The sequence below is a fragment of the Rhineura floridana genome, chromosome 1 (genome assembly GCF_030035675.1).
Source record: "Rhineura floridana isolate rRhiFlo1 chromosome 1, rRhiFlo1.hap2, whole genome shotgun sequence".
Classification (NCBI taxonomy): Eukaryota; Metazoa; Chordata; class Lepidosauria; order Squamata; family Rhineuridae; genus Rhineura; species Rhineura floridana.
Window position 1 is genome coordinate 179007446 of NC_084480.1, and position 11600 is coordinate 179019045.

Here is an 11600-nt window from a genome sequence, read left to right on the forward strand (position 1 = left end):
AACTTGTTTTGTATTCCTGAACATATAAGAGATAAGGCAGGCTGTACAGTTTACACTCTGATGTAAGCCTGGAATATTAACCCAATTGTGGCTGAAATAATTTTTGTTTTCGTGGTTTAAAGAATGGCAACCAGAAAAGTGACTGAGACCATGGAAGAAATTATGTTTCAGAAAATAATGGATGAGATTGTGATAATGAAACAAACCCTGCGACAGGGTAGACAGGAGATGAAAATTGAACTTAGCAAAATGACGCAGGAGCTTAAAGAAATAGGGGATTCTGTGAGAGAGGAGATTGTTGAGATTAGAGATGAGAAAAGAAAAATTAAAGGGAAGATACAAGCCTTGGAGATTGGAACAAATGTGGAACTGGAAAAAGATCTGGAGTTTACGGATATTAGAAATAAAGTTTACTGTTTGGAACTCAACGTTGTCTCTGAAGAAATTAATGAAGATATTAGTGATAAAGTTATCAATGTCTTGGATGACTTTCTGGACTGGAATGATGTGATGGAGCTTGACATAGAAAAAATCTATGGAATTAACTACAGATATGTGACAATGGAAAAATTCTCAAGAGATGAGCCAGTGCATTTTGTAAAAAAGAAGAACAGAGATATGACTTTACAACAATATTTCAGCAACATATTCAGAATTGATGGCAAGGAAATATTTCTGATAAAGGAAATCCCCATCAGACTCTTATTATATGACTATGGCTATGATAGCAAGATTATCATGGGATACTGATAATGGAAGACTGGATACTGAAACTACTGGACTTAACAGGACTATTGAAGATGGAAGATAGAATTAATATTGATAATGGAAGAATGGCTATTGAAATTATTGGACCTAACAGATTTGATGAGATAGATTAATCGATATGTTTATTTGGACTATGGCTATGACAACAAGATTATTATGGGATACTGATAATGGAAGAATGGCTACTGAAATTACTGGACTTAACAGGATCATTGAAGATGGAATTAATATTGATAATGGAAGAATGGCTATTGAAATTATTGGACCTAACAGATTTGAATGAGATGGATTAATCGACATGTTTATTTGGAGAAAAATTGAAAGATATATCTCTCAAGGAATTGAAACCTCTCTTTGACTTTTTGTGGAAAGAATAAAGTAATGTTTATGAGATTTGATGATTAACTAAGATAACTACTGGAGGAAAGTGATTTTATAATATAATTTAAGAGACAGGATTGTTATATATTGTAGACCTATAACTGATCTGCGACAAACCAGAAGTCAACATTTTATTTTATTGTTTAATTATTTTTGTTTTGTTTTGTTTTTTGTCTTTGAAAAATTTGAATAAAAATGATAAAAAAAAGAACAGTAACTTTAAGAACTTGCATGAGTTTGTTTTTCCCCTCCTCCCTCCCCCCTCCCATTCCTTTTTTCTCATGTGTCATGTCTTTTTCAATTTTAAGCTTGGGGGTACCCTGCAGACTTTTATCAAAAGGGCAGGGTACAAATGCGTTAAATTAATAAAATTAAATGTGTACAATGTCCAGTGGTACTTACTTCCAGGTAAGCATGCTTTTAGTCTGCAACCTTACTGGCGTATTAGTCCCATTGAACTCAGTGGGTTTTACTTTCAAATAAACATGCTCAGCATGGCACTGCACAGTAATTTAATTTAATTAATTAAGTACTTACGTTTGGCATCCAATGAACTAATCTGACAAATGTGAATTTCCTGAGATTGAAAATTCTGATACTCAGAAACCACTTAACCTAGTCATACTGCCTTGAATAGTTCTGGTTAATTCGGGGGGGGGGATGTGTGAACATACTCTCAGCACTATTCCAGACAATATGACCAAAGCCACCGTGTGGTTTCTGGATCAGAGTTTTCTGCCCTGGGAAACACATGCACAGCATTGATTTTTGAGATGTGTTTTTCACTGTTAATAATTACTTGATTGAAAGCTACATCCTCCAATGCTGAATAATGGTACTTTATTCTTAGCAATGAATATACACACTCGCCGCAAAATTTTAAAAATCTCAGTCCTTGAGAAGTTAAACTTTTATTTTTCCTCTACATCTAGCACGCAAAAATTAATTACAAACATTTATAAATCAGAAAAAAGTTTAGAAATATTTTTAAAAGGAAAATTATATGATTTACTTGAATCACTTAGGTATACATAAGCATTTCTGAGCTAGCAACAAGAAATTTCGCTTGAGAAGACGTCTGGATTATTGCTCTTCTTTGAATCAGGAGAAGACCATCAGAATAGCAGCTTGCTCTCCTATGCTGAAGCACACATTTAGTGGCAGTTGTTTTCCAACAGGGAGACCTGGTTTAACCAAGGAACAGCGTATACCACAAAGTTGCAAATCTGAAGCTATAGACAGGAGAGAGAGAGAGGGGGGGGGGGGAGAGCCTGAAATATTATTTGAAATAAATTGCATCCTTAATCATGCAAGAGCATACCGGAAAGCTAAAAATCAATCATACCAATTATAAGCATCCTAGTGAAGTATTTTTTTTTTAAATAACCATTGTTATGCTGGGCATGATCCAATCAAAATTACGCATTTCTTACAGTGCAATCATACACAGAACTAAGTCTTACTAAGATTAATGGCACTTGGTCACAAGTAAGTGTGTATAGGATTGCAGCCTTACAGTGTAATCCTAGCCATGTCTACTCAGAAATAAGTCCTATTGAATCCAATAGGGCTTACTTCCTACTAAGTGCGTACAGGATTACAGGTGTACTCTCTTGAAAGACAAAGTTGTCTGGCTAGTGCCCCTTGTTTCATGGAAGCCTAATTTTAAACTGTACCAAAAACAACAAATCGACATCACCATGCACAACCCCATAGTTTGTTTGTCTGTCTGTTTATTTACCGCCCCATAGCCGAAGATCACTGGGCGGTTTACAACAATTAAAAACAAGTATACAAATTAAAACCCATAAAAACCGATAAGCAAGTTAAAAACACATGTTATTCCAATGCTGTTAAAATGCCTGGGAGAAGAGGAAAGTCTTGACAGTTAGATAATTTGAACACATGGCATGGATTCCATGGAAACAATGCACTGGGAACTATTACTATACAATCTCCATTGTAATGAAGGAAGTTTGCACAGAAGTTTCCAGGGCACTGCACCATGTGTCAGCAGAGCATGGCATCTTCAGGCATCTTGCTAAATGAAGTCATGTTTCATAGAGAGAGACAAGCATGTGTCTGCATTTTCAATAATTAGGGACACAACCTATCCCCTCCCAGATGCAGTTTCATGTGGTGTGCCCATGGACAGAGATCGCCACAAAGAGTCTGTTGAGCCCTTTCCTTTTCCCTTCACATATACAGGTCCTCAGCAGGACTAACTGGTATTGACCATAACACAACATGTCCACTCATTCCTCCAAAGTCCTGGCATGCTGCCTATTCCTATCAAGAGCAGATGTATTCTGCATTCTGAGGGCAGGGATAATACATGTGGTAATGTGAACCTAGTTTATTCTTGACCCTGCACAAGCATAGTAAATGTACAAGTTATAATATCTTAGTGCAAACTGACCCATTTGTCTGCAGGGTGAGCAGAGGTGGATGATACAAACAGAGGTGGATGAGTTCAGGATTATACGTTTTGTAAGGTTTTGTTTTGAAATGAGCTTATGGGAAGCATCAGAATGGCATGGGGGGTATTTTCCATTTAACACTGCGGAATGCGAAAAATCCATGCTGACTATAGTATACGGCTACTCTTGTGGCTGTATAATTATTGGGAAACAGTGTATGAGAATGAGGAGCGACGGCCTTGTATAACACAAGGATCTGATTGTATACATAGATACGCTTTGTACCCCCTGATGTTTCTCCTGTCAGAGAAGGTCAGCTCATCAAAGATTTTCTTTCCCCAAGTACAGTGGTTTACATTTTCCACAGAAGAGGAAATGGTTACCATTCCTCCATTGGATAAAAAGTAGAAGGATGCATGTGGGGCATTGGTGATGCCAGCCATTGAGAATAAAGCCTGCTGTTGCATCACCCCATCCTGAGTTCAGTTGCTTGCCACACCAGGGTGCAACAGAAAATTGAGAACTGGCTTCCACACTGGAGAGACAGTGTGGTGTAATGGTTAGAATGTTGGACTGGGACCTGGGAGACGAGAGTTGAAATCCCCACTCGACCATGAAGCTTACTGGGTGACCTTGGACCAGGTGCTATCTCTCAGCCTAACCTATCTCACACGAGTTGTTGTATGGATAAAATTGGGAATGAGAGTATATTTGTATGCTACCTTGGGGAAAAGGTGGAGTATAGATGTTGTAATAATAATAATTTCAGACAGACTACAGTTCAGCTCATGGAAATCCTATTGTGTCCATTGGGAGAGTTAAGCAGAAGTCGCCAACTGTTTTCACAAGAATCCTAAATGTATTTACTTGAAAGTATATCCCCATTGAAATCAAGGAGTAGATAAACATGGCTCAGTGTAATAAGATAAGCTCTTCTTTTCCCAAGAATTTTGGAAGAAGGAAAGAAGTCTGATAATGCTGCATCTCTCTTAACTTTGCAACAGAGCAAAAAGTAGATAGGCACTGCTGATGTTGCAATACTACTGAAAAAGGAACTTGGATTAGTTAGCTTTTTATGCTGTGCTCAGCAATAAGGCTTCTGAGTCACCAAGCAGCTGATCTGAGAGTTTTTGACAAGGCAGCATTCCCCCCAAACAAACAAAAACTTCTTTGTATGCTGAACAGAGGCTTTTGGAAAAAACCAGACATTTTACTCTTCTTGTCTCTTGATACATTTGTTGATCGTTGCTAGAGAAAGATTTTCACTTTTCTCAGCAATCAATCAATGTTCACCAATGCTGACAATTCTTTGTGCTCCAGTTGCTAAATGAATGTGGTGCAAGATGAAAATGAAATGGACTGCCTTCAGGTTGATCCCAACTTACAGGCGACCCTATGAATAGTTTTCATGGTAAGCGGTATTCAGAGGGGGTTTACCATTGCCTTCCTCTGAGGCTGAGAGGCAGTGACTGGCCCAAGGTCACCCAGTGAGCTTCATGGCTGTGTGTGGGTTCAAACCCTGGTCTCCGAGGTCATAGTCCAACACCTTAACCACTACACCACACTGGCTGGGCCCTGTGATTTAAGAACAAAGGAAAACCATTCCTCTGCCCAATGAACCCTTGCTCTGACCCAGGTTGCACTTGCAGGTTGCACTTCAAGGCCTCATATTGATGGGATCCTATGCACACATATATAGGATGTAAGCCCCTTTCAACTAAGTGGGGTCCACTGCTGAGTAAATATGCATGGGATTAGACTACAAGGACCTAAAGTATTGGACCAGGGAAATCTGTGTTCAAATTATTACTCAGCTAAGGACCCATCTGTACTATACATTTAAACCAGTATCACACTTTAAACAATCATGGTGTCCCCCAAATAATCCTGGGAAATGTAGCTTAAGGGTGCTGACAGTTGTTAGGAGGTACATATTCCCCTCACAGAGATGCAATTCTCGAAGTGGTTTAACAGTCAATCCCTCTTCCCAGGGAACTCTGGTAATTGCAACTTCGTGAGAGGAATAGGGGTTTTCTCTCATCACCCTTAACAAACTACAGTTCCCAAGATTCTTTGGGGGAAGCCATGCCTGCTTAAAGCAATACGATATGGCTGCGAACGTATAGCGCAGATGCAGCCCAAGAAGGTTTTTTGGTAGTCTTAAGCACATCATTAACTCTGAAGTCCAAAGTACTTTAAATGGGACTTTGCATGTTTTAAACTGCTAATTGTTTCATGTGGGGGGAGGGGCTGATAATAGGAGTAAATAATAATAATAATAATAATAATAAATTTAATTTCTTTGTCGCCTATCTGGCCGATGGCCACTCTAGGCGACTTACAACATTGTTAAATACAATTAATAAAATACAATAATACAATATAAAAACAATACATCTGCAACAACAATATTAAAACTGGGCAGGAGGCATTACAGTTATAACAATTAACCCTCCCCGGATACCCCGATTTAACTTTTAACTTTTCTGAAGTGACTATCCCTATGAAGAGTGCATACTAGCTCCACGTCATCAGAAGCTGGTGGAAGCTGAGCAGGCAGAAGAGGCTGCCACACCCAACTTCCGTTTAGGAGCTGCTGGGAGGGAGGACTTGGCAGAAGGAAAAGAAATGCCTGTTTCCTTCCACCACCCCTTTTCCTGGCGTTTTGGCTGCAGGGATTGAGGGCCACAGGACCGAGCCAAACAGGCTCAGGATGCGGCATAAGTCCCCCTGCCATCAGTTCCACCCAACACACACACAGGAAACACCCCTTTCTTGAGCCTTCTGCCAGCTCTACTTATGCCAGTCTCAGCTGAACTGGCTGGGCCCCAGTGGCAGCAGAGTTGCCTGGTGGCTGCACCACACATGTGCAAGGGAGGGGGGGCTACCAGGAGGATTGTGCCCTTAGGCACACAACTCTTCACCATGCTAAAACTAGTACATTTAAAAAAGAAGGCACACTGTAAATGATTAATCTAATCAATGGAAGGGAAGTGCATCGAATTGTTGTGTCTTAATATTATAATAAAAATTAGTTTTGAATTCATTTTAATATCGCATTCAAATAAACTCAGTGTACTTTATTGATGAAAGCCTTTACTCCCCAGATGTGGTCCTAAGGAAAAGCCCTGAACCTGATACTGTACTTGCTTTGTAGGGAAATAGCTTCATTGGTGCTTCAGAAAAATCTTCCTTGGGACTGCATCAGGGGAGGAAAGGACTTAACTTCCGCCTCCCTCAATGTCTGCCTGGCCTGATTGCATTATGAGCCCCACCTCACTGATGTTATCTGCATTTTTTTTTAAACCAACACATTAGATGCAAGGACATATTTAAGATCCTGTCTGGTTTGGCCCTCACAGGGCTTCTAGGGATAAAATAGGTTAATCCCTGTATCAGCCATCCTGATATCTTTGGAAGCTGTTGTCCAGCTTCCATCCACTACAGTGGGGCTTCTGCAAGACAGTTTCCTGGTAGATCATTCATGCCCCTAGCACAGAACTATGCAAAACATTGTCATAATTGATCAATGAATCAACAGAACCCAGAGACCAGAGAGGGCTGGGTTTTCAATGTCTCCCACTTAGCTCTATGGGCCAAATTAAATGTACTGCAATCTGCAAGGCTGTTGGGGGGGAAGGGGGAGAGAATATGTATTACTCCCAAGAAAATGGGGTGCCCAGATTTAGCTCCCACTGCAAGGATGTTCCCAAGTATTGCCATTCTTTCCTTCTTAAAACAATTCACCTCTAAGTGCAAAACAGTGCTGCCCATGTGAGTCCTTTTTAGTGGGACAAACCTGCCTGATATTTGGTGGCCTTTGAGAAGCATCACATACAGCCAAAGTGTCATGTGTTTGGTGTCCACCCCGCCTTCAGTTTCATGTAACATCCCTGATGATTCCATCCGTGCCCCTCAACCTTCATAACGATGAGTATTTGGTTATCAGCAATCATGTTTAGCACTGTGAAGCAATGTCCTTATTTCTGCCACATACCTTTGCCATCCCTGGTGCTTCATGGAAGGCACAGTTCCCAACATCAGCGACTGACTTTCTGCAAGTTGTTCGCCCAACTTTAACATCTATAAAGTACTTCATTCCAGAGACAATCTGCAAGATGTGAGAAATGGCTTTTACTAAAGAAAAAGTTTGATATACTATGCTGGACCTGAAAGGATGCCTTTTCTCATGGCACAAGGAAAAGCTGGGATTCAGTAATTTGCAAACAATGTCCAAGAATGCCCCCAAGTACTGGAAAAAATGAAGACATAGGAGTAATGTGCATTTAGGCTTTCCATTTAGATAGGGGCAATAGTGCTGCCTTGGTCACACGTGCTTGGGTTATTTCTCCAGGTCAAAGAGCCCACAACAGGGACAACTAGAACATCAAGGCACAAGAAGAGAGCCAGTCTCGACACAGGCCGAGATCCAAAACCCTGCAAAGCTATGCAGCCAAGTGGCTTCATCAAGTCACCATCATTCAGCTCACCCTATTTTATAAGGAGGATATAAGAATATAATCTCACACAGACACACACACATTCATTATCCAGCAGATAAGAAATGGATGCACCTAAGATATATACCCTTAACCTTAAGACAACTCTTCTTTCTGAAAAGAGATCAAACCAGCAAAGCAGTCTGAATACATCCCCCCCTAAAGTTAATGGTTTACTCAAGTCAGTGCCACAGGGTGTGGTGACGGCCACTGGCACAGATGGCTTTAAGGAGGATACCACAAATTAGGGAAGGGGGGTTGGTTGGTCTATTGTAGCTTATTAACCATAATAGTTAAATGGAAATTCCATAATCATAGACATCTGATGGGCAGCAGCAATTACAGGGTTGGCTGCACCCTGGAATCTGTGAATGCCCCTCCTCCTCAAAATACACATGGGAGTTAATCTCCACTGAACTGGCTGCCCAAACAGTACACGGACAGAGAACATTACTGCTGAAGTTACTCCTGTAGTAAACTGCTGCTGTTTGACTGGGTTGGGTCCACAGCAAACATTTCCAGAAAGCCAGAACTGAGTCAAAGGTATTTTCTGTTTGCTGTGGACCCAACCCAGTCAAACAGCAGCAGTTTACTACAGGAGTAACTTCAGCAGTAATGTTCTCTGTCCTCCCCCCCCCTTTTGTCCTATATACAGAAAGAATTAAACTGCTTCTGGCGGGCTTGCACCCCTTGAATCATGTCAGCCTAGACAGCCATCTGGCCCAATTGTATAGCTGACCCCTACCCCTCGAAAAAGCTGTACACCTTGTTTTGAAAGGAATGCAAATTAGAACAAAATATACTCCCTGACATTTCAAAAACCCTATACAGCTGTTAGTTAAAAAAGAAGAAAAGAGGAAGTTAAGGTAGGGGGAAGGGAAACCACTGAAAGCCCCAAAGATGACAATACTGGCAAGACAGAGTCAGACATGAACAGCGATAGAAAAAATAAAGAAGTCTGGCTCCACTGAGTATGGGTATCTCAGGCCCACATCCTTTTATTTTGACAATGCTATCGCTTGTCATGGCAAGCAACTAGCTGTCAATCAAACTGTTAAAAGACAAAGCAGCACAGAAGTGGAAGAATTTCCACTGTCAGAGGCAACATGCCTCCGAATGCCAGTCGATCGGAATCACAGGTGGGGAGGGTGCTCTTGTGTTCAGGTCCGGCTTTCAGGCTTCCCTAGGTATCTGGCTGGCCACTGTGACAGCAGGATGCTGGACCAGATGGGCAATTGGCTTGATCCAGCAGGCTCTTCTTATGTTCTTAAATTGGTAGCTCTGGTTAAGAGAATGCATCTCCGCCCACAGTATCCATTTGCTACCAGTGTATGGAAGGATGAAAGGCAAAGGACATAATACAGTTCTTGCAAATTGTTATGCAGTTCCAGTTTCTGTCACGTTGAAATTTTCAATAGAGCTTAGACAGACCAGCTTCCTACTGGATTACATCCAAAAACTGCAACCAGCATATCGGAATGAAGCAATACTGGAGGAAAGGCACAGGGAGGACCTCTCGGTCTTAATTAGGTCAAGGCTGTTCCAGTCAACAAGAATCCTGGCTGGCTGCTACATAAGCAGGAGAATGAGGTCTCCCCTCCTTCCCCTTTGGCCAATGACTGCTTTCCTAGACTGGAACGGCAAGGTGTGGAGGAGTCAGAACAGGACTACCACTCTGTTCTGCTCACACCTAGGGCTGCCAGCCTTTCACCTCAGCTCCACTCTTGTGACTTTCAGAGCAGCTTGGAGTGCAGAATTTAGAGGGTGAAGCTCTCCTTCCCATGCACCCAAGGGGGAAAAAGCAGTTTAATTCTTTCTGTATATAGGACAAAAGGGGGCGGAGGGAAGAACCACATTCATATGCCACCTTGAGCTTCTTGAAGGAAAGGTAGGATATAAACATAATAATCATTAATAGTAAATAAATAAAATATATCAAGTTGCTGTTAAAAGCACAGGAGCAAAGAGGGTGAGAGAAGATGGCAACCCTATGATGCTCAAGATAAGGATGCTGTAGCTCATTGGCAGTGTAAATGGTCCAGTCTCCAGTTATAAGGCTGTCAGGTGCAGAACTGGGAAAGATTCCAGTAGAAGGGATATGTGGCTATGATTCGCCCATCTTGTTCGTCAGGAGCACCTCTGACTCTGGCACTGTACTGGTCCACACACTGCTCATTCTTAGAAACAACTGGTTGAATTCAACTAAAGCCTAAAATAATGAGCTTAAGTTAGTCATGTCTATTAGCTTCAGCAGGTCTACTCTGAATAGGACTAGCGTTGAATACCACCCAACAGAACGGGCCTAACCACTTGCTACACATATCAAAGGCACAAAACCATTCGCGGGGGGGGGGGGAATCTGTTCTTAGTTGCCTGACCCGTTATTATCAGATCTGAAAGAACAACTACAACGAAATACGTCCATGAGTTTTATTTATTCTTTTTTTTTTAACCCATCCATTTCTACCATTAAACGTGTTACGTATACCGCCTCGGGACGAGAGTAAGCCCAAGTGAACCCAGAGGCGCTTCCTTCCGCATAGAAATGCGTAGGACTGGGCTGTTTTTCTTGGAAACATTCTAGCCAGAGCCTAGAGACCTTTGCTCGACTCCACCCTAGCCCGGGAATTGTTCCCCCTCCTCGAGGCTACTCGCTTACTTGTTTCCTGAGACGGATGACCTCGGACACTCGGCTGGCGTACATGTCGTTGCTGCCTCTGTTGTACTCGTTCATGGCGAACTGGAGCGCCCGTTGCACCCCTTCCTCGTCCATGGAGGCCTCCATCGGGCCCCCCAACAGCCGCTGGCCTGTAGCCAGCACTGCACTGACCAAGAGGGCTCCGCACACCACAAGCCACCGAGCCACCATCTCTTTCTCTCTCTCTCTCTCTGAGTCTCTGGAGATCTACTGCGCCACAAGCCCGCTCTCCTGCGTCAGCAACCGCGGCGTCTGCGAGCCCAAGCCTCGCCCACCCGCGGTTATCCCCCTCTGCTTCAAGGCCCACCCAACAAGGAGGAGTCGGAGTCCCATCTGCCCAAGCTGAGGCCGCCGCCCTCTGCTTAATGCATCCGTCCTGCAGCTGGGTTTTTTCCCCAGCCACGTGACGGGGAAAAAACAAACGCGGAGCCGAACCAGTCGAGACACGCTGATCCGTAGTCTCTGTTTTCGCTGCCTAGTGTCCACATGCTTGTTAACCGCTGCTTTCAGTTTCTTGGGTCATTTGGTTTTTTTCCTCGTCCCCTGCTTTGGGTAACATCTTGTCTGGCGAAAAGTTAAGACAGAACTGAAAAGCTTGCTCCTAATTTTGTGACAGTTTCGTTAGTCCTAATAAAAGGTATTGCCCAACTGTGGATTTTGGAGTTGTTTTTCTCGTGAACCAACGGAGCCACCTTTGCATTGATTGATCGCATTTATATCCCACTTTTTCTCCAAGGATCTGAAGGTAGTATATACATGGTTCTCCCTCTCTTCATTTAATCTCCAGACCACCCCTGTGAGGGTAGGTTAAACTGAGGCAGGAACTGGCCCAGC

The 11600-nt window shown here is 42.4% G+C and overlaps 1 protein-coding gene across 1 annotated transcript; it reads right to left on the bottom strand.

Annotated features, from left to right (window-relative positions):
- Nucleotides 1-2044: 2044 nt before the first annotated feature.
- Nucleotides 2045-11081, bottom strand: LOC133365787 (cystatin-like). Its single transcript, XM_061588022.1, has 3 exons — nucleotides 10728-11081; nucleotides 7567-7680; nucleotides 2045-2381 (listed from the first exon to the last, which is right to left on the bottom strand). Exons 1-3 carry the CDS (start codon nucleotides 10935-10937, stop codon nucleotides 2304-2306), a joined length of 402 nt encoding a protein of 133 aa, XP_061444006.1. The 5' UTR covers nucleotides 10938-11081; the 3' UTR covers nucleotides 2045-2303.
- Between the last annotated feature and the right edge of the window lie 519 nt (nucleotides 11082-11600).

Excerpts from the sequence above, each read along its gene's own strand:
- LOC133365787 (XM_061588022.1), bottom strand. The coding sequence starts at position 10,937 with ATGGTGGCTCGGTGGCTTGTGGTGTGCGGAGCCCTCTTGGTCAGTGCA. Across the intron at positions 7,681-10,727 it reads TCATCCGTCTCAGGAAACAA|ATTGTCTCTGGAATGAAGTA; the intron begins GTAAGCGAGTAG and ends CACATCTTGCAG. Across the intron at positions 2,382-7,566 it reads AAGCACCAGGGATGGCAAAG|CTTCAGATTTGCAACTTTGT; the intron begins GTATGTGGCAGA and ends TCCTGTCTATAG.